This window comes from Phocoena sinus, chromosome 8 (genome assembly GCF_008692025.1).
Source record: "Phocoena sinus isolate mPhoSin1 chromosome 8, mPhoSin1.pri, whole genome shotgun sequence".
NCBI classification, from domain to species: Eukaryota; Metazoa; Chordata; class Mammalia; order Artiodactyla; family Phocoenidae; genus Phocoena; species Phocoena sinus.
Genome location: NC_045770.1, coordinates 13,373,395 through 13,393,798, shown reverse-complemented (window position 1 = coordinate 13,393,798; position 20,404 = coordinate 13,373,395). Strand labels below are relative to the sequence as shown.

Sequence of the window (20,404 nt, the reverse complement as noted above, 5' to 3'; positions counted from 1 at the left end):
TGCATTTGTAGCAGGCTCAATAAACGATAGAATAAATGGATGAATGGAGGAGGACGAACGACTGAGTCTGAGGCTGCGGAGGCGGTGCAATCTTAGAGCCCAGCTCAGAGGCAGTGACCGCCAACCCGCACCTAAAATAATCAAGGATGGAGGTCAAGTGAAAAGAAGAGCGCCCACACTATCCCAGTCCAAAGTCCTGCTCCTTTAGGGGGCGGGGCTGGGGGGGCAAGTTCACCTCTGCCCTTCAATTGACCAATCCCCGCCTCAAGGGGGCGGGGATTTCAATCTGTTCCCCCCCAATCCCTTAAAGTACTAAATATGTTTGGGCGCCGTTCAAATGGACCAATGAGTGCTCGATGTTTCCTGCGCTTGGGCCTCACCGATTGGTCAGAGTTCGTCGTCCCTCCCTCCTTGTTACGCCTTTTGCCCCACCCGGTAGCACACAAGATGGCGGCGCCCAGCGGAGTAGAGGCCGCGCCTGGGGTTTGCTGAGGCTCGTTCCCTTCCCCGCTGCTCCCTTGGGCGCGAAGCGCCGCGAGCCCAGAGGACGGGGGCCGGGCGGGGACAGAGGCACCTGCGTAGCTGGACCGCGAGCCCGCGCCCAGCCTGCGCCGCCCCCACCCGGCCCCGGCCTGGCCCGATCCCTTCCGTTCCCGGTCTCCTCTCGGTCTGACCCATTGCCCGGCCGTGGTATGCCACCACCAGGCCTCCAAAGCTGAGGTTTCTCCTCCAGACCGGGATCACCTCCACTTTAGAGATGTTTGGACTATTTCCTCCCAAAGAGCCCGCCTTCAAAACCGGGACTCCTGGACCGGCATCTGGCCCCCTTTCCCTCCGTTGAGACTCCACTTCCTTCTAACCCACTTCTTCCTCAGATTCTCCCTGTATTGGAGACTGCTCACTTCCCTTCCATATTAATCCCCGACCTCCTCCTTCCCCCAAATATTGACAGCCCTGACACCCCCCTCAACCGGGAGCCAGACTTCCTTTTGGACTAACCCCCATAGCCCTATCATGGAGGCTGTGTACCTGGTAGTGAATGGGGTGGGCCTGTTGCTGGATGTGCTGACCTTGGTGTTGGACCTCAACTTCCTGCTGGTGTCCTCCCTCCTGGCTTCCCTGGCCTGGCTCCTGGCCTTCATCTACAACCTGCCACATACGGTACTGACTAGTCTTCTGCACTTGGGCCGTGGAGTCTTGCTGTCACTGCTGGCCTTCATCGAAGCCGTGGTTCCCTTCACCTTTGGGGGCTTTCAGGCCTTATGTACCGTACTGTACAGCTGCTGTTCTGGCCTGGAGAGCTTAAAGCTCCTGGGGCACCTGGCCTCCCACGGGGCGCTTAGGAGCCGGGAGATCCTGCACCGGGGTGTCCTCAATATGGTCTCCAATGGCCATGCTTTGCTGCGCCAGGTCTGTGACATCTGTGCCATCACCATGAGCCTGGTGGCCTATGTGATTAATAGCCTGGTCAACATCTGCCTCATTGGCACTCAGAACCTCTTCTCCCTGGTGCTGGCCCTGTGGGATGCAGTGATGGGACCGCTGTGGAGGATGACGGATGTAGTGGCTGCTTTCCTAGCCCACGTTTCCAGCAGTGCTGTGGCCATGTCCATCCTCCTCTGGACCCCCTGCCAACTGGTACTGGAGCTCTTGGCCTCCGCTGCCCGCCTCCTGGCCAGCTTTGTGCTTGTCAATGTCACTGGCCTGGTGCTGCTGGCTTGCGTGCTGGCAGTGACAGTGACTCTGTTGCACCCGGACCTCACCCTGAGGCTGGCCACCCAGGCGCTCAGTCAGCTCCATGCCCGGCCATCCTACCACCGGCTCAGAGAGGATGTTGTGCGGCTCTCTCGCCTAGCACTGGGCTTGGAGACCTGGCGCCGAGTCTGGAGCCGTAGCTTGCAGCTGGCGAGCTGGCCTAACCGGGGAGGGGCCCCTGGGGCCCCCCAGGGTGGCCCTAGGAGGGTGCCCTCAGCCAGGACCTGGCGACAGGACGCTCTTCCTGAAGCTGGGCCCAGATCAGAGGCAGAAGAAGAGGAGGTCAGGATGGCCAGAGTGACAGCTGCCCGGGGCCGGGAGAGGCTCAATGTGGAGGAGCCTGTAGCTGGGCAAGACCCATGGAAATTGCTGAAGGAGCAAGAGGAGCGGAAGAAGTGCGTCATCTGCCAGGACCAGAGCAAGACGGTGCTGCTTCTGCCTTGTCGGCACCTGTGCCTCTGCCAGGCCTGCACTGAGATCCTGATGCGCCACCCTGTCTACCACCGCAACTGCCCACTGTGCCGCCGGGGCATCCTGCAGACCCTCAACGTCTACCTCTGAAGACTCCCTCCCCGCCTGCCCATCCCTCCACGCTCCACACAGCCACCTGCGCTAGGACAGCATTCACACCTGATCTCTGGGTCCCAGCCTGAAGCCCCTCCTGCCCCTACGGCCGTCCTGCCGAGCCTCGGAGCCATACGTCCAGGACATGGAGATGGGAAACTCTGGAAGACTGTGGCTTGGCTGGGGGCAGGGTAACACTTATCCTTACCCAGTGGGTCCCAGTGATGCCGAGGGTGGTGAGTGTGTCACTCTGCGAGGCCCTGAGACTGTTCTCTGTGGACTCCCCTCCAGCTTGCCAGGGCCCACCCAGATACCCGTGTGTGGGGCTCACCCTCTCCGCTTCTGGTTGTTCTGTTGGGGATTTGCAGGTTCTCTCCCTGCTCCCTTCCCACTTCCTCCCCCGCTTCTGCAGACACACACATCAGTGTCATTTGGGTGTTGTGGCAACTCAAGGGCCTTGGAATGATCTTGAACATTTGCTTTCAGCTGGAGCCCCTGTGCTCTGGCAGGCTTTGGGGGTAGTATCTCTCAGGTGCCCTTAGAGCTCCTTCTACCAGTCATGATCTTATGAGGCTCCCTTCTGACCTGACCCAACAGCTGGGATGAGAATTAACCCCCAGGTGTGTGTGTGTTTGCACCTGCCTTTGGGACCATGTGCCCTCTGACACCCCAGCACCACTGGGAACCGCAGGGGGGATAGCCAGATTTCTACTCCTATCCCTTTCACTCCCCACATCGCAGAGTGAGAAGGCATTCCCCTTCTGTTCGTCTCTCCCTGGCATCGGGGAGGGCAGACTGTGCACATTTCACTAGGGTCCAAATACAGAAGGGGCCAGGGCCAAGAGGCATGCGGGTCCGTGAGGTGTCTGTCTGGCCCAGGATCCAATGAATGAAGTTCTGTTACAGCTCTGACGGCCTCTGTGTGCATCCTTGCAAGGGCGAGCCGTCGGTTAGGGTGATGGATGCTGCAGCAGGGTCCTTCGGTCCTGCCGGAGTCACAAGTGTGGTTGGTGGGGGACCTGGCAGAGAGAGAAGATAGGGTGCCTTGGGGAGAGCCCCTGCCAGGTGTGGCTAGCTTTGCTTTCACCCTGTCTGATTTGTGCCCTCTCGCGTGCACAGCTTTTGGAAAGCTCTCCTTATCTTTTCTATCTTTCCAGAATTAGCCCTAGGAGAGAGGAGTGTGAACTTGCCCACCCTTTGGGTCAGCCCTCCCAGCTTTTCCTCTGGTGCCACTCTTCCCAGGAGGGAACTTGGGGTTCCTACTGCCTGGAGTCCAACCTACCCTCAGATCCCTGGAGGAGTTGGTGCTTGTCCGTTGTGACTCTTGGCATAGAGTGGCGCTGTGATGGGCTGGAGTATGGCCTTGGGGCCTTCTGGTGGACAGCTGGGAGGCCTGTCTCTAGCTCACTGGGTCCAGTCGCCATTGGTCATATCCATCCTCACATGACCTGCAAGAGAGGGGGGGACACTACCCCATAATTGTATGTTAAATCTAGGAGCATGATGCCAGGGACAGCCTTCTGGAAGGGGGTGGGGGAGGGGAAAGCGGTAGATGGGAAGAAACTCCGAGGAGAGGCCCCTCCACTTTCTCTTGGGTTGAGAGCCTGAGCTGATGTGGGCGGGCCAGCCCGGGTTTGTTCGTCATCGGGTCGGGGGTGGGGCAAGGAGAGGAGCCTCGGAGGGGCTTTGCGGCTAGCCTCGGACTGAGTGGTGTGGCCCGGTTCAGTGAGTGACTGTTCCCCACACGCACCTTGGAGTTGGGAGGCCTGAGGAAGGGCTCTTTTTTCCCCTTCCCCCAACCCTGGAGAGGGAGCTGAGCAAGGGGAGGCTTGGTTCCTTCCAGTCTCTGTTTAATGTGAGGATAAACATTTTATGAGAGAAGATAAACTTCCTGAGCTGGGAGCAAATGACCCCCTTTTCCTCCACCCCCATCTGGAATCCCACTGGCGGAGCTCAATACCCTTCCTCCCCCTAACCACCTTAGCAGTCAGGAGCTCAGCTACCTAGGGTCATTGCTGCATCCTGGAGCTGGGCTGCCCCCTCGTGGCCATCTCCAAGATAACATCTCTAAGACACCCAGGGACACTCCACTCCCCTGGCATGGGGGACAGAGAAGCTTTCCAGTCATCTAGGGACCAGGCAAGTAGCCAGAGCAGCCATGAATGCAAATCCTGGCTTCCTTTCTGTTGGTCAGGGCAGGGATGTGTGCTGAAGTCCCACCCAGTTCATATGACATCTCTGAGTTAGAAAAAGGGCTCCTCCTGGGTGGCCAAAGTCTGACACCAGGACACCCTCCTCAGCAGGGGCTCCCGTTCACAACCTCCACTGCTTACCCAGCAGGTCTGTGGAGCGGCCTCTCCTTCACCTGGGCCTGCTTCCTGTATCTCCTGGCGCATAGCTCCATCTAGCCCAAGAGCCCTCCCTTCTGCCTGAGCACCCTCCCCACCCACCGTTGTCCCTCTTCTCCCCATTCTCAGAATCAGGGCATCCCCACCAGTAAAGAAGAAAGGCTGAAGCCAGTAAGAGGGTTTTTGTTGTTGTTGTTTTAAGATTTATTAAATGATCTCTGAGAAAAGGGCCCAGGAGCAGGAGGGATGAGGGAGGACCCAGAGAAGCAGAGGACTGGGAAGGGAGCACCCCACCTTGGGGTCCTGGGCCAGAGCAACTGCGGGGACTCACACCTGCCAGCACACCACCAGCACGCTGCCTGCCAGCACTCCTTTGGTCTAGGGCAGAAGTCCAGCCACTGCCCCGTGCTGCCAGCCCTGATCTCAGCCTCTGTCCCCATCCCCTGCCTGCAGCAGAACGGAGAGGCCCCCACCCGACCTCCGCGGTCATTCACAACATTCCAGGGGGGCCAGCCCTCCTGGATGATGTGGCTGTCAGTGTCATGCCCTCCTGCCCCTCGAGTGAGACAGCGTGCGCTCACTTTCCAGTGGGCATCAAGCGAAGACTGGGGAGTTGTGCCAGTCAGAATACACTAGAAATCCAGAGAAGGTGCTGTCTGTCTTGATGCTGGCGTAGATGCCAATATAGTCACCCACGCCCACCTGTACCCACACCTGGTCTTTGGGCTCCAGCCTCACCATGGCGCCCCCGGAGAGCGAGGCTGGCTTGGGCCACCCCCCGAAGAACTGGAAGAAAGAGGCGATGGACTCTCCATTCTTGACCAGATCGAACTGCAGGCTAGCCCGGTAGACGGTGGCGTGGACGGCGAAGTAGTAGACCCCGGGCACGTGGCAGGTGAACTTGCCGGTGACGGCGTCGTAATGTCCCTGCTCATTCACCAGCACGCGGTCGAAGGGTAGGGGCGCGTCCGACGGCGGGGGCACCCGGCTCTCTGAGCGCTTGGCACTGAAGGCGGAGCGCGGAGGCACCGAGCACTCGCCTGCTGGCCCGGCCGCCCCCACGGGGCCTGCTTCTCCTCGCGGCCCGGGCTCCCCACGCGGCCCCGGGAGGCCTGCAGGGGTGGGGGTGGGGGGGAAGCGGAGCAGTTAGGGCGCGCCCGCCGTGGGCCTCCAGCATCCTCCCTCAGCCTCCCAGCTGCCCCTTCCCGGGCGGGGCCGCCCTGCGTCCCAGGACCCCCTCCACGCTTCCTGCAGGGCTTGGGGCAGATCTGAGGGTCCCAGGGGTTCTGGCTCCCTCAGCTGAGTCCCTCTCTCCCGGCTCCGGCCGGGTCGGACGGGGACGGGAGCGGCGCCCCCTAGCGGCAACCCCGAGCCCCGGGCCCCCGGGAGCAGGAGCGGGGCCACACTCTTACCAGCCTCCCAGAGGAGGCGCTTCTTACCCGGCCTCCCGCCCTCGCCTTTCTCTCCCGGAGCGCCGGGCGCGCCGTCGCGGCCGTCGCGGCCGTCGCGGCCGGGCAGACCCTGGCTGCCATGGTGGCCCGGCGTGCCGGGGAGGCCGGGGTGCCCCGGGCACAGGCTGGGGATCTTGTTGTCGTCCAGCGGGGGCGAGCCGGCCGCCAAGCCCAGGAGCAGCAGAGCGAGGAGCGGCCTCATGGCGCTGGCACGCGGAGCCCGGACGCCGCGGGCCTCTGGTCGTCTCTGGGCTGGGCAGGACAGGAGTCGGGACCCAGAATCCTGGGACCTGCCTCGGTCCCCGCCCCGGCGCAGCCGGCTCCGTCCCCACCCCACTGCCATGTCCCTGAGTGAGGCTGAGTGGCCTCGAGGGGACGAAGAATGGGGCGCCCCTAGACCCAAGAACCCCGAGGGCACCGCGCAGGGGGAAGGAGAGGCCGGCCCTCTCCCCACCACCACCCCGGGCCGGCGCCCAGTCTTTCCCACAGTCCCCTCCCCCATCTCCATTTCCCCGCCCCCGCCCCCCCCTTTCGCGACCAGACTCACCCCCCTCCCGGCTCCCGAGGCTGCTCGCTCTCTCTGTGGCCTCTTTCGGGGATCTCGCTACTCCGGACCCTCCAGTTGACCCCTGCTTGCTACCTTCCTTCCCTGCGCTTCTCTCTAGCCAGGCGCCCCCTGCCCTAGGCGTCCCCCTGGTCCCGGTTCGTTCCTTGCCGGCTCTGTTTTGCTCCTCCCAGACTCCAAGAGGAAACCAGTTGTTCGGGGGCCAAGAGCCCGGGCCGGGAAATAGCAGGGAAATAACTCGTGGTGTCGCCCGGCGGCTGGCCAAAGTTTGGTGGAGAAAGGAGGGAGAGATTTGAGGCGGGCGCAGAGAGGCAGAACCATGAGAAACAGACGCTCAGGGCATCTACAGCTCCAACGAGCTGGAAGGAGAGATGGTGCCACGACGGAGATCAAAGACAACACTCTAGTCCAGGAGAAATAGAAGCTGAGAACCGAGGGTGGACGGTTCTAGAAGCAGTAGACAACTGGATCCCCAGGGCTCAGAATAGGGGCTGCCACATGACTAGGCACTGGATACATTTTTTTTTTGGAATAAATGAAAAAGTCAGAAAGAGGGTGGTAGAGAGCCTGAAAAAGCAGATGGAGATGAGGAAGGTAGAAGGTGGGGAATTGGGGTCAGAGGCTTGAGTGGGAAGCAATCTAGATGATCACTGGTACAGTGTGGAGTCAGGCCAGCTGTTTGCAGCAGCTGGGGCAAATAAAAGGATAGGGAAGGATCTGGCAGGGTAGGAGGGTCCTGTTAGACCCGCTGAGGACTCCTCTTCCCCTCCCTGGGAGGACCCAGAGGGGATGGGCAGAGTCCCATGCTGGTCCCCTTCCTTTGCTCCCCTGCCTGCCCACCCTGATAGGCAAAGGAGGATGGGCAGCAGAGGGCAGGGGCCCGCCTCAGGGTCAGGGCTGGGCACAAGCCTCCAAGCCAGCTGCCTCAGGCAGCCTGTTGCAGTTAAAGGGCCAGGGGGTGCCCAGTAGTGCCAGGCCAGACTGGCACTGGCGCTCTGCCTCCTGGCAGACAGAGCGGCAAGGGGGAAGGACACTGCCTAGCGGGGTGCAGTGGGGCACAAGTAGCCCACAAAGGAGCCTCCGGAAATTCTGGTAGCAGGGCAGGCTTGTCAGGCTCTGTGGAAGGAGGAGACCAGCCCTCAGGCACCCTGCTCCCCCAGTTCCCTCCCCTCCCTGGGGGTTCCTCCTTATCTCTCCCTGGAGCACCTTGTAACCTCTGAGGACCTCCACCACCTCCTCCTGGGTGGCCATGCCCACCCAGATGTTAGGGAAAGCCGTGGTGTTGTAGCTCAGACCGATGCACATCTCCACCTGGACAGGTTCACAGGCCAGCTCTGCAGGGGTGGGAGGAGAGGGTCACTCTGGGGAATACTCACTGGCTGTGTGAGCTGGGACAAGTCACCTAAGCGCTCCCTATGGGTCAGACGGGGAGAATCAAAGGAGATAACACAGAGAGATGCTTTATCCATGTTGAGGATTCCTGTTTTCCTTGAGAGCCTACTCCAAGCATCATTCGCCAGCCCTGGGCATCATGCAGGCACGTCTATGATCTCAGGGAGCTAGGGGCACCAACATTGGCAGGACCAGGGCATCTGGAAGGAGCTCCCCCGCTCTCCCCCCATCTCCGAGGTGGGCCCTGGAGAGGGCCTCTCTGTGTGACAAGGCTGGATGGGCTCTTGAAGCCTCAACCATCAACTCCCAGATTCCCATTTCCCTCGGGGGTGACACTAAGTACCCTTGCCACTCCTGGGGGAGAATCCCTCCAGTATTTGGTGGAGTGGTCCAGAGTCAGGCTAGTGGGCCCCCCACCCCATCAGGGAAGATAGGGATGGCTGTTGTGACACGTGCCAGTGGGTTTCTAGGGATGGGCACCCAGCCCGCTCAGGCCTGCCAGCCCCTCTTGCGGTGCCCTGGGGCAGGCTCCTCACCTGGGGGTGGGAGCAAGGGGATGCTGCAGTTGTCATCGTTGCTCTCTGTGCAGTCTCTCCACATGCCACACATCCACTGCAGACTCTTACACCCTCCATCCCGGCAGGAGAACTCTCCGGGCCCACAGGGGTCTGCAGGCACAGGGGGCATGGCAGTGCCCTGGGACATGCCTGTACCCCCACTGCCTTCACAGTGCCCTGACCAGGGTCCAGAGCCCTTCCCTGTTCTCCTGGAGGCGCCTCCACTGCCCACACCCACTCGCCCAGGGCCACCTACTCTCTGTGGCATTGAGGGCCCGGTAGGTGGCCGAGAAGCCCCCGATGCCGATGCCATGGTCTGTCCTAAAGAGCACAGCCAGCTGGTGGTGCGAGGAGATGAGGCGCGGGGGCGGCTCTGCTCCACAGAACCTGCCCAAAGCAGACAGCAGTCCTGGCACGGGGCCCCCCCGCAGACGCGGCATGGAGCTGGGTGCTCTGGGCGATGCCAGAGGGGATGGGAGGCATAGTCACTGACTCATGGGACTGGTGAGGAAGACACACATGTTCAGGAGACAAAGTACTAAACAAACGAAACAAACTGCTTGAACTCGAGCCCCTTCGACCTGGGGAAAATCAGTGAGCGTTCTGGGGGAAGCTATAGATAGGGCAGGTGGGAGAGCTGGGACGGGGAGAGCTTCCTGGAGGAGGTGATGTAAGGAGCAAAGGTGAGGGGGACAGGCACGAAGGTGAGGAAGGACAAGCCGTTTTCAGGGTGACAGTGAGGGGGCTCCAGCTTGGCGCAGGAGAAGAGAATGAAGCTACTGCGTGCCTGGGCCGGTTCGTAGGAAGCCTTGACCTCGGACTCTGGAGGATGGGGTTTATCCTCAGCTCCTCCCCGCTGGCTCCACCAGTACCTGCCCAGGAGGCTGAGGGCCCCTGAGTTGCGGGTCTCATACACTTCCACGTAGTCAGACTTGCACTCGTCCTGAGCTTCCAGGCTGAAGTTGTGGAACAGCAGTTCGATGCCATGTCCAGCGGGCACCGAGATGTGCCAGGTGCAAAGCTGGGGGAGGGCACAGGTGGAGTAATTTATGGGTTCCTTCTTCTGTCCCAATCGGGGCCTCCAGGCTTGAGCTCCAGATGGGCTTCCCCCTGCTGCAGGCGGGGTAGGGAGTGGGTGGGCCCTGCCCACACTGCTCGCATCATCGGTGCTGGCGGAAGGGCCTTTAACTTATCTGGTCTCAGAGATAAGCTTACCCAGCACGGGAACGTGGATACCTAGTAAGCACTTAATACTGTTCCCTTCCTGCCTGCTTGATCTCTGACCTTCCCAAGTACAAGGCAGTATCTGCCATGCTCTTCTCAATCGCACTAACCTGGATGCTCAGGTGTGCCCACGTGGGCTGCACCACCCCCCCTATGGAGCGCTGGCTTACCTGTTGGTGAGGGTACTGCTGCAGGTAGCTGGGAGCAGAGAAAGTGCCCTGGAGCCCAGTCAGGTTCCCCCCACACCCTGTAGAGAGGAGGAGGGGCTCATGAGTTTGCCAGGGTCTCTGCCTTCGCCCGGTAGGGCCAGCAGGGATGGCAGAGAAGAGTTTTGGCTGTGCCCATGGGGAGACAAGTTCTGGGCCAGAAGAATGACCAGGCAGGTTTGGAGCTGGGCCAGGCCTGGGGAGGCCAGCCCGAACCTGGATCAGATGCCTGAGGACACTACCCGCCCTGAGGCTGGCCGGGCCCATACCCGAGAACTTGGCGCTGCAGTTGGCCTCGTCACTGCCATCAGCGCAACTGGCAAAGCCGTCGCACACCGAGTCGGGTAGCAGGCAGACGAGCTGGTCGCAGGGGAACTCATCGTGGGCACAGCTCCCTGGGGGCGGCATCTAGATTCAGAACCCCCTAGAATCTCTACCCCTTTTGCAGGGCTGGGAGTGGCTGGAGAGGGGGGAAGCGGACAGTTGACAGGTAGCTGGGGAACCGGTGGGAAAACGCTCACCATGACCGGGGGCCACGGCCTGGTACCAGGCATGGAAGCCAGATCCTTCCACGCTGCTGTCGGAGACGAAGGCCACGCGGAGGTGGCTGGCATTGGTGTTGAGTGTGGGGGGAGGCACCCTCCCACACACTCTGCAAGAAGCCAGATTGGGGGTGACGGAGGCTCAGAGCTCAGGGCCAGCCAGAGTGGAGCCTGCCTGGGCCCTGCGGTCCTCTTCCCTCAAGCCCCGACCTGGGGACGATGTGTCCAAAAGGTTCCTTTCATTTCCAGCAGAGCTCTGACCTCCCTAGCTCCTGCACATCCATCCTTGAGGCATTTATCCATGGGAAAGATATGTGGGAGCTCCATTTTCCAGATTTGGAAACCAAGGTCAGAGAGGGGAAGTGACCTTCCCAAGGTCATATAGCAAGATGGTGGCAGAGCTGGGCCCAGAGACCAAGTCTTTCCGTTTCCTCCCAGTCAAGAATTTCCCACTGCAGTTCCCTGGTTCTGCCCTCCAGACAGTGGTTCAGGAGGGGGGTGGGATCTCCTGGGGGCAGAGGGACCCACCTGAGGAGGGGGCCTTCAGGCTCGGGGGAGATTTCCAAGCGATCAAAAAGACAGGAGGCCACACTCTCCACGCTGAGAGCTTCGATCTTGAGCTGTATTGCATGGTCTGTGGCCACTTGGATATGCCACACGCAGTGGGCGTTGGGTGGGTAAGGGTCTGGGTAGTCGGGGCTGCTGAAGAAGCCCCTTGGGCCAGGAAGGAGGCCCCCACAGGCTGCAGGGACGGAGGTTAGAGTTCAGAGGTCAAAAGGAGAGAGACTTGTTTTTATAAGATGCCTCTTCCCGGCCTCCCTTCCCCCCTGCCGTCTTGGGCCCTTCTCCGGGAAGATCTGCCCCGTAGTACTCACTCGACTGGGGTGTGGGGCTCACACCTGCCTCCGGTTGCCCTTTAGGGGTCCCAGTTGCCTGAGAGGTGGTGGGGATGGGAGTGGGGGTGGAGCCAATGGTGGTGAGGCCTTGGGAAGGCAGTGGATGATGGGAGGCCCCGGACGCGGCTGTAGCCTGCAGTTCTGGAGGCGGGAAGACGGGGGAGTGGGATTCAGAGGTGCTGGATCTCTTGCAGGGCATGGGAGACTCATGGAGGCCTTGGGAACTTACGGGCCAGGATGATGGCCACCAGCAGCCCCAGCAGCAACAGCAGCAGGCTGGCCAGCAGGAGGACACACAGCCAGGAGAAGTGGCAGTCAGGCTGCAGCCCTCGGGGACGCCGACCTGCGGGCAGGCGGGGTGGGCTTTTGAGAGCCCTTTCGCTTGGGCATCTCTCACACAGCCCTTAGCCGCTGGGCCTTTCTGTCCTACCCAGCTCACCCCGTGAGATGGTTACCATGCCAGGGAGCTCGGGTGCTGCAGCTGGCGTCCTCCTGGAGGCTGGGTAGGGGGCAAGGTGGCCCTGATTCAGGCTCAAAAGCAGGATTGCAGAATTCAGTCTGAAGGGAGAGACTTGAGGGCTGAGGGCTGGTGGCAGCACTGCCTGGCAGGTGTGTTCACTGGGCACTGCCAGCCCTAGGTGGGCATCTGGGTCTTGCGGGAGTGGTCCTGTATGACCCTTACCTTGCTCAGCTCTGTCGCCTCCACGCAGAGGATGATGTCTGAGCAGTCCTTCATGGCTCTAGGCTCTGCATGGCTTTCTCGAGTCCCTGCGACAGCCCAAGACCCCAGAGGGCCCGCTCCCTGCCCCGAGGCCGCCTCTCAAAGGGGCAGCCTCTGCTCCGCTCCCTGAAGACGAGGGCTGCCAGGCTAGACCAGCTCTCCCGCTGCCCTGGGCAGACTGTTTCCAGGCTGGTTCTGGCTACTGGCTATTCTGTCTCTGTGTGGGGGAAGGGACAGCAGGCAGAAGGAATTCGCAACGGCATGAAATGGTCCCTTAATCCAACTCAGCTGAGGATGCCGAGGTCGAGGTCGAGACCCTGGCACAGAGCAGCAGTCCTTAAAGGCGCAGGCTGAGAACACCCCATGGAGGAAGCTGGGTGCTCTGTCAGGGGTGTGACCAGGGAGCTGGCCACCCCGTCTCCTAACCTCACTGCGGTGCTGAGTGAGTGTCTGAGGGGTGCTGGGAAGGAAGGGAGACAGCGGGGCAGTTTTACAGGCACGAGGGAGCCTTCGAAGCCAGGTGTGACGGTTTGGCAGCTTCAAGGCCTGTGAGTCCTCAAGGTCCTGGACAGACCAGCAGCCCATCGCTCCTGGCCATCAGGGCGACCGAGGCATTAGCCAAGCTGAGTCTTTGGAAGTCCCCCTAAAGCACCTGGGTGCCTGGGACAAGGAGATAAGTCTTTCTGCGCTGCTTGTGTCTGTGCTGATGTGAGTCGGGGAGCTTGAGGGGTTGGCTGCCTCAGCCCGTAGGAGAAAGGGCAGTGGAGGAGGTGAAGCTGCCCAAGGCCTTGGATGGGTCGGTCAGGGCTGGCCCTTCAGATGGGCTGTGGAATCCGGCAGGTGGTGCCATCTGCTGTTGCAGGATAGAAAACCTGCCCTCTGCAAACTACATCACTCCGTGACTCTCTTTCTCCACGAGCGAAGTTCTCTTGGAAAATCCCAGCCTGGCGCAGCTGTCCTCGGGGAGAAGGGAAAGGGCTTGTTAATCTGTTTTGTGTTAGCCGTGCTCACGCTGAGTTGGGTAGGGCAGGAGGTGGGGAGGCAGCATAATATTTCTGGCTACTGTTTGTAGAATGTCTGTTACGTATTAGGCCCTGGGCCAGAGGTCCTACGTGCAGTTTCTCTCCTTGAATCACTCTGTGAGCTAGCATAACCATTTTACAAATGATGGCCTAAGGCTCCAAGAGGTTAAGTAACTTTCCCAAGGTTACATCAGCTCCCCCAAGATACAGAGACAAGAGTTGAACCCAGGGCTGGGTAAATCCAAAGCGCATGTTTTCTCTGACACACGTCTTTTTTTTTTTTTTTTTAATATTTATTTATTTTTGGCTGCGTTGGGTCTTCGTTGCTGCTCACGGGCTTTCTCTAGTTGCGGTGCGCGGGCTTCTCACTGCGGTGGCTTCTCTTTGTTGTGGAGCACGGACTCTAGGTGCGCAGCCTTCAGTAGTTGTGGCACTCAGGCTCAGTAGTTGTGGCTCACGGGCTCTAGAGCACAGGCTCAGTAGTTGTGGCGCATGGGCTTAGTTGCACCGCGGCATGTGGGATCTTCCCGGACCAGGGCTCGAACCCATGTCCCTTGCATTGGCAGGCGGATTTTTAACCACTGCTCCACCAGGGAAGCCCCACACATCTTTCACTCTGCACTGGCCTAAGGCAGGCTGGTGACAGAGGGGAACTGAGTGAAGAACCCAGCGGGGAGAGAAGAAACAAAGGAGACAGATTCTGCGATCCCCGATCCCCCGCGGCAGCTCTCTTCACACTCAGGAGATCCCCCTCAACACCCAGCTCCTCTCCTTTCACCCACTAGAGGGCCCGGGGCTGCTTTTGTCTAGGGGACAAGCCTTTCCTTGGTCCTAAGATGTGAACTGCTTTTAGAGGGTTTGAGAGGTCAAAAGTATTTCTATAATAACACGTAGGTGTTATTTGTCCTTCTCCCTTTCTTTCCTTCCTCTTGAGTGAACAGCGTGGTTCCCAGAGGCTGCATGATGTGAAGGAGGTGAGAATCCAGCCAGGCGTTAATGAGATTTGCAAAAATGTAAAACAAAGTTATCCTTCTCACTAAGTTCTTTTTGTTTTGGAAAATGTAGTTTTTAAAAAAATGGGGGCTTCCCTGGTGGCACAGTGGTTGAGAGTCCACCTGCTGATGCAGGGGACATGGGTTTGTGCCCCTGTCCGGGAGGATCCCACATGCCGCGGAGCGGCTGGGCCTGTGAGCCATGGCCGCTGAGCCTGCGCATCCGGAGCCTGTGCTCTGCAACGGGAGAGGCCACAACAGTGAGAGGCCCGCGTACCGGGGGGATAAAAAAAAAAAAAAAAAAAAAAAAAAGGGACTTCCCTGGTGGTCCAGTGGTTAAGATTCCATGCTTCCACTGCAGAGAGCACTGGTTCGATCCCTGGTTGGGGAACTGAGATCTCACAAGCCAAGCCATGCGGCACAGCCTAAAAAAAAATTTTTTTGTTAAATGTTATTTATATTGGCATGTAAAAGGTTTGCTGTTATTTTAAAATTTATTTAAAAATTAATAAGAAAAGGGACTTCCCTGGCGGTCCAGTGGTTAAGATTCTGTGCTCCCAATGCTGGGGGTGTGGGTTCAATCCCCGGTCGGGGAACTAAGATTCCACATGCTGCATGGTGTGGCCAAATAATAATTAAAAAAAAATTAATAAGAAAATATTTTAATTCCTTTCCATTCTGATTTTAACACGGTAAATGTTAATAGCTATAACAGCCAGGGAGACTTCTTGGAAGAGGTGGGCATTTAGTCTAAAGTTAGAGAGTTGAAAAAGATTTTAATAGGTAGAATTTGGGGGTTGGGTAGGGATTCCAGAAAGGAGGCGGTACGTAGCACTATGGGCCTAGGGAGGCTGGGTTGTAACCCATTTTAAGCAGGGAGTGGCTTGGTCAGATCTGGGTCTCAGAACAGCCCCTGTTTGTGGGAAGGTGGTGGAAAGGAGGCAAGGGGGAGGCTGGGAGGGCCAGAAGCTTCTCTCTGGCTTTGCCATTGCCCATGGCCATCCTCCACGACACCACTGGCTCTGCCAGCACAGGCGCCCTTGCGACTGGCTGCTTCATGGACGTGTTCCTAGGGGAGAAGGTCAGCCAGGCCAGGGGCCAGGTCAGGGTGGGAGAATGGCACCAGTAAAGGGACAATGAGAGAAATAGAACAGACACGCCTCAGCTCATCAGCTCATTTGACCCTCATAACAGCCCTGGGAGCCAAGGTCAGGGAGGTGTGTTTGTTCCCATTTTCCAGATGTAACTGAGGCACCAGTTACCAGGCTGGGTTTCAGAGCTGGGTCTGTTGGATTCCTGATTCTCAGCTTTTGGTCTTCCTTCCCTTCCCTTCCCTTCCCTTCCCTTCCCTTCCCTTCCCTTCCCTTCCCTTCCCTTCCCTTCCCTTCCCTTCCCTTCCCTTCCCTTCCCTTCCCTTCCCTTCCCTTCCCTTCCCTTCCCTTCCCTTCCCTTCCCTTCCCTTCCCTTCCCTTCCCTTCCCTTCCCTTCCCTTCCCTTCCCTTCCCTTCCCTTCCCTTCCCTTCCCTTCCCTTCCCTTCCCTTCCCTTCCCTTCCCTTCCCTTCCCTTCCCTTCCCTTCCCTTCCCTTCCCTTCCCTTCCCTTCCCTTCCCTTCCCTTCCCTTCCCTTCCCTTCCCTTCCCTTCCCTTCCCTTCCCTTCCCTTCCCTTCCCTTCCCTTCCCTTCCCTTCCCTTCCCTTCCCTTCCCTTCCCTTCCCTTCCCTTCCCTTCCCTTCCCTTCCCTTCCCTTCCCTTCCCTTCCCTTCCCTTCCCTTCCCTTCCCTTCCCTTCCCTTCCCTTCCCTTCCCTTCCCTTCCCTTCCCTTCCCTTCCCTTCCCTTCCCTTCCCTTCCCTTCCCTTCCCTTCCCTTCCCTTCCCTTCCCTTCCCTTCCCTTCCCTTCCCTTCCCTTCCCTTCCCTTCCCTTCCCTTCCCTTCCCTTCCCTTCCCTTCCCTTCCCTTCCCTTCCCTTCCCTTCCCTTCCCTTCCCTTCCCTTCCCTTCCCTTCCCTTCCCTTCCCTTCCCTTCCCTTCCCTTCCCTTCCCTTCCCTTCCCTTCCCTTCCCTTCCCTTCCCTTCCCTTCCCTTCCCTTCCCTTCCCTTCCCTTCCCTTCCCTTCCCTTCCCTTCCCTTCCCTTCCCTTCCCTTCCCTTCCCTTCCCTTCCCTTCCCTTCCCTTCCCTTCCCTTCCCTTCCCTTCCCTTCCCTTCCCTTCCCGGCTGTGTTGGGTCTTTGTTGTTGCATGCAGGCTTTTCTCTGGTTGTGACGAGTGGGGGCTACTCTTCGTTGCAGTGCGTGGGCTTCCCATTGTGGTGGCTTCTCTTGCTGTGGAGCATGGGCTCTAGGTGTGTGGGCTTCAGTAGTTGTGGCACACGGGCTCAGTAGTTGTGGTGCACGGGCTTAGTTGCTCTGCGGCATGTGGGATCTTCCCGGACCAGGGCTCAAACCCATGTCCCCTGCATTGGCAGGCGGATTCTTAACCACTGCACCACCAGGGAAGCCCTCCCTTTTTTTTTTTACTTTCCTTTCTTTTACATTTTCCATGTTCTTTCTATAAACCATGTAGAATAGTGGGGGCGAGAGGTACTGTGGGCAAGGACTCCTGTAGGCTATGTGTGCAGAGGACACCTGGGCTGTGAAGCCCTGGGAGGTTTCAGGCCTGCGGCCATTGAGCTCCAGGTTGCTTGCTTCATTCTTGGCTGCCTCTTGGGCTTCCTCTTCTTCCTTTGCAGGCCCCGGGGCCTTGGCCTTCTTGCCTCTTCCTTCTCCGGGGGTCTCCCCATCTCCCCCACTGCCTGCAGGGACACTGTGTCTCCAGCCCTCCCTTTTCTTGCTGCTGTGGGGACGTTTGCATGGACTTTCCTGCTGACGGCTATGGATAAAACTAACAAGCAAAGGGAAGTTACCTCTTTTCTTGCTCAATTGATTTCTACACTCCCAGAAGCTCCACTGGGCTTTTGCTTTTGTTCCTGCAAGCTTGGATCCTTGCAACTCGGCCTGGCTGGCTATCTGTGGCTCCCCCCCACCTTTTTTTTTTGTTTGTTTGTTTTATTTATTTATTTTTGGCTGCATTAGATCTTCATTGCGGTGTGCGGGCTTCTCATTGTGGCGGCTTCTCTTGTTGTAGAGCACAGGCTGTAGGCACGCGGGCTTCAGTGGTTGTGGCTCCTGGTCTCTAGCGCGCAGGCTGGGTAGTTGTGGCACATGGGCTTAGCTGCTCCGCGGCATGGGGGATCTTCCCGGACCAGGGATCGAACCTGTGTCTCCTGCATTGGCAGGCGGGTTCTTAACCATCGTGCCACCAGGGAAGCCCTCTGTGGCCCCTTTATAACCAGGAGGGGCAAGGCCAGCTTGAGGTTAGCTATCACCTTCTAGACTCCGGCTCGCTAGCTCTCCCTCCTGCTGGCCCTCCAGCTCCAACCCTCCACTCCAGCCAGACCAGCCTCTTCCTTGTCCCTGGCACACTGTACCCACCCTACCTGTCTTTGTCCAGGCCTGTGCTCTGATCTGAACGCTTTCCTTTTGCTGGCTCCCAGGGCCAGCGTTATAGATGTGCATTAGGACTTGACTCCTTGACCCTCCCGAGATCCGTCAAATACTCTCTCCTCTCCTTGTTCATTGCCACCCCTACCCTTGACTCTCACCCTCTGGTTCCTGGATCTTTAGTCTCTAGGAGCCCGGATGACTGCAGCTCCATCCCAGCCAACCCACTGCCGTCTCCAAGAGGCAGGTCACACCGAGTATCAGGAAATCAGAAAAGCTCAGCCCTTGGCTTTGGAATGCCCAACCAGTGGCTCTGCCTCACTAACTCTGTGTGGTTTGGGCGATGCTGTACTTACTTCGCATTCCTGAAAAGTCAGAGGCACCCTGAGAGGCCAGGGGAACTCAGCATTTGCTGAGGATCACCCAACTAAGAGAATCTTAGTGGAGCATTGATGGTGCAGTACTGGAAATAGAGGTGAGGTGGGGGAAATAGACATTCGTTGAGTACCTACTATGTGCCGAACACTCACAGCTCTGAGTAGCTCTTGTTATGCTCAGATTACAGAGGCGGAAACTGAGGCTCAGAGAGATTAAGTAATTTGCCTGGACGGGGAATGCTCGGACTCCGCTGTCTCCTGCCTCCTGCACGGGTGCTCGTTTGTGCCCCTAGAACAGTGAAGGACGGGACCCTCAGAGATGTGTGGGCCCAGGTATGCGACACATAGTGCTGGTTTTGCCCTTGGGTGTGTGCATGTGTAGAATCAGGGAGTTCCCTGGTTACGTTGCTGTTCAGCTCAGTTGATAATAGACACGGGGTTGGGAAATTTGCGGCAGAATGTCCTGCAAAATGCTGTCAATGATTCGACCAAAAGGAAGAGTATTCAGACGGAAAGAGATCTGCGTGGGGAGTCAAGATCCCTGGGTTCCGTCCTGCCCCCGCCACCGATGAGCTGGTGGACTCGAGGCTTCTTTACAGCTCGTGTCCTCACTGGCAAGGTAAGAACGTGGAGAAGGTGACCCCTATGGAAAGTAGTATGCATTTTCTGAGCACCGATCGCTTTAAAACGTATAAACTCTCTAAAGTGGAATCAGGGAACCAGAGGTGTGCAAGTCCTCTAACGTAGGACTTGTACTTAGGGAAAAAGTAACTTGGAATAACACTTGAGCTGAGACCTTCGAGATCCTCTAGTCCAATCTCCTTAATTCACAGATGAGACACTGAGGCCCGGAGGGAGGGAGGCTCTTGCCCAAGGTCACACAAGAACAGGTGCAGGGAGAGCTCCACCCCTAGGGAGAGGCCTGTTGGGATGCCAGCAAGGAATGGGGGATGAAATCCCAGTTGCTAGGAGGCAAAGCTGACGGGTAAGGAAACACGGGGACAGGTTGTGTTTGGGGATCTGTGCAGCACTAGGACCTGTTGCCATGGGGATGAGAAAGCACCACAAGTACAGAAAGGAGGGCTGGGAGCAAGGGTGGAGGGGGCTGAGCCCCCGCCCTCGATGTTAGTTATAGTCTGTCTGTTCCCCAGTGGAAGACAACAAAAGCACACAGGTGGCTTCTACCTCCAGTGAAGAACTAGTCACAGGAGAGGTATAGCACCTTACATTGATTTGGGGCGCAGCCATCCATTTTGCTCTAAGCCTAATGTTTCCATCTTGAAGGTGATCCTGTTCACTTGTGGTTTGGGGGAAATTATTTTCCTTGCATCGGGCCCCTTCCAGGGCAGGTCGGGGAGAAACCTCAGGCTTGAGTCACTGTTATTTTCAATCCTTTCTGGGAAATGACCCCCCGCCCGGAAAACGGCCGTCTCCAGTCTCAGCCCAGGAGGTGAGTGTGACAGCAGGTCGCTGGGAGGGAGAGTGACAAGCAAGGGAAGGAGAGATAGGCCTTGATTTCTGTGTGTGAAGCACGGACGGCAGTTAGGAAAATTCCCCATAAAACACTTTGAGCTCAACTGGTGATGACTTAAGTTTCCCAAGTTCTGGGATTGGTGGCAGAAATTGAAAATCTGAACAATTCTGAGAGAAAACTCAAGGAGCCAAGTCCCTGGGGACCCCAACGAGGCCCTCCCTTCAAGGAGTTAAATCTGGTGATGTCTTGAAAACACCATTTTAGAGAACAACACCTTTAATGTAAAGGCTGTTGTTTCCAGGTATTAGTGGGGCAAGTTGAGATCTTTCATTTAATTTATTGAGGACCAAGCCTTGATCACTCCACACCCAGGCATAGCCACTCTGCTCTAAGAGCGAACGTTGCTGTATTCAGTCACTGCTGGAGAGACCTGTCTTAGCTTGTCACAGGTCTGTACAGGCACCCAAGTGCATCAACAGAGAACCACCAGAGTGCCCCTACTAGCAGTTAAAAAGCAGACAGTCCGTTTAAAGTGATGTCCATTAGACATGCTCATTTCCTGAGGTGTGAAGCCAGGGTTGTGGTCACGTGGGAGACGCACACTGAGGTATTTAGAAGTGACAGGACACCTTGCCCGTAAATGTTTTGCCCCAAAGAATAAAGTATACGTAAACAAATGTGGCAAAATGTTAATGTATCAGTGAATCCAGATAAGGAATATAGTGTTCAAAATGTGTACTAGTCCAGCTTTTTTTTTTTTTTTACAGAATTGAGAAGTTTAAGCTAAAAAGTGGGTAGTTAACTTTGTCCAGAACTTGGAATCTACAGTCTGATTGCAGCAG

General features: G+C 57.8%; 3 protein-coding genes across 5 annotated transcripts; 1 reads left to right on the top strand and 2 right to left on the bottom strand.

Moving 5' to 3' along the window:
- Nucleotides 1-441: 441 nt before the first annotated feature.
- Nucleotides 442-3,228, top strand: RNF26 (ring finger protein 26). The gene has a single exon (XM_032640947.1). It carries the CDS (start codon nucleotides 1,015-1,017, stop codon nucleotides 2,314-2,316), a length of 1,302 nt encoding a protein of 433 aa, XP_032496838.1. The 5' UTR covers nucleotides 442-1,014; the 3' UTR covers nucleotides 2,317-3,228.
- A 1,614-nt stretch (nucleotides 3,229-4,842) lies between these two features.
- C1QTNF5 (C1q and TNF related 5) lies at nucleotides 4,843-6,895 on the bottom strand. 3 transcript variants are annotated; one of them, XM_032640951.1, is made up of 3 exons: nucleotides 6,666-6,895; nucleotides 6,080-6,370; nucleotides 4,843-5,779 (listed from the first exon to the last, which is right to left on the bottom strand). In XM_032640951.1, the coding sequence occupies exons 2-3, from the start codon at nucleotides 6,318-6,320 to the stop codon at nucleotides 5,262-5,264; spliced, it is 759 nt and encodes a 252-aa protein (XP_032496842.1). In that variant the 5' UTR covers nucleotides 6,321-6,370; nucleotides 6,666-6,895; the 3' UTR covers nucleotides 4,843-5,261. The 3 variants fall into 3 exon arrangements, with proteins under 3 accessions (XP_032496842.1, XP_032496839.1, XP_032496841.1); XM_032640948.1 differs by lacking the exon at nucleotides 6,666-6,895 and having other exon boundaries at nucleotides 6,080-6,594; XM_032640950.1 differs by lacking the exon at nucleotides 6,666-6,895 and having other exon boundaries at nucleotides 6,107-6,593.
- Nucleotides 6,896-7,123: 228 nt separating this feature from the next.
- On the bottom strand, nucleotides 7,124-12,371 carry MFRP (membrane frizzled-related protein). Its single transcript, XM_032640946.1, has 13 exons — nucleotides 12,183-12,371; nucleotides 11,956-12,058; nucleotides 11,730-11,843; nucleotides 11,480-11,641; nucleotides 11,133-11,346; nucleotides 10,584-10,714; nucleotides 10,332-10,457; nucleotides 10,027-10,103; nucleotides 9,505-9,653; nucleotides 8,889-9,019; nucleotides 8,612-8,743; nucleotides 7,890-8,017; nucleotides 7,124-7,799 (listed from the first exon to the last, which is right to left on the bottom strand). Exons 1-13 carry the CDS (start codon nucleotides 12,234-12,236, stop codon nucleotides 7,575-7,577), a joined length of 1,746 nt encoding a protein of 581 aa, XP_032496837.1. The 5' UTR covers nucleotides 12,237-12,371; the 3' UTR covers nucleotides 7,124-7,574.
- Between the last annotated feature and the right edge of the window lie 8,033 nt (nucleotides 12,372-20,404).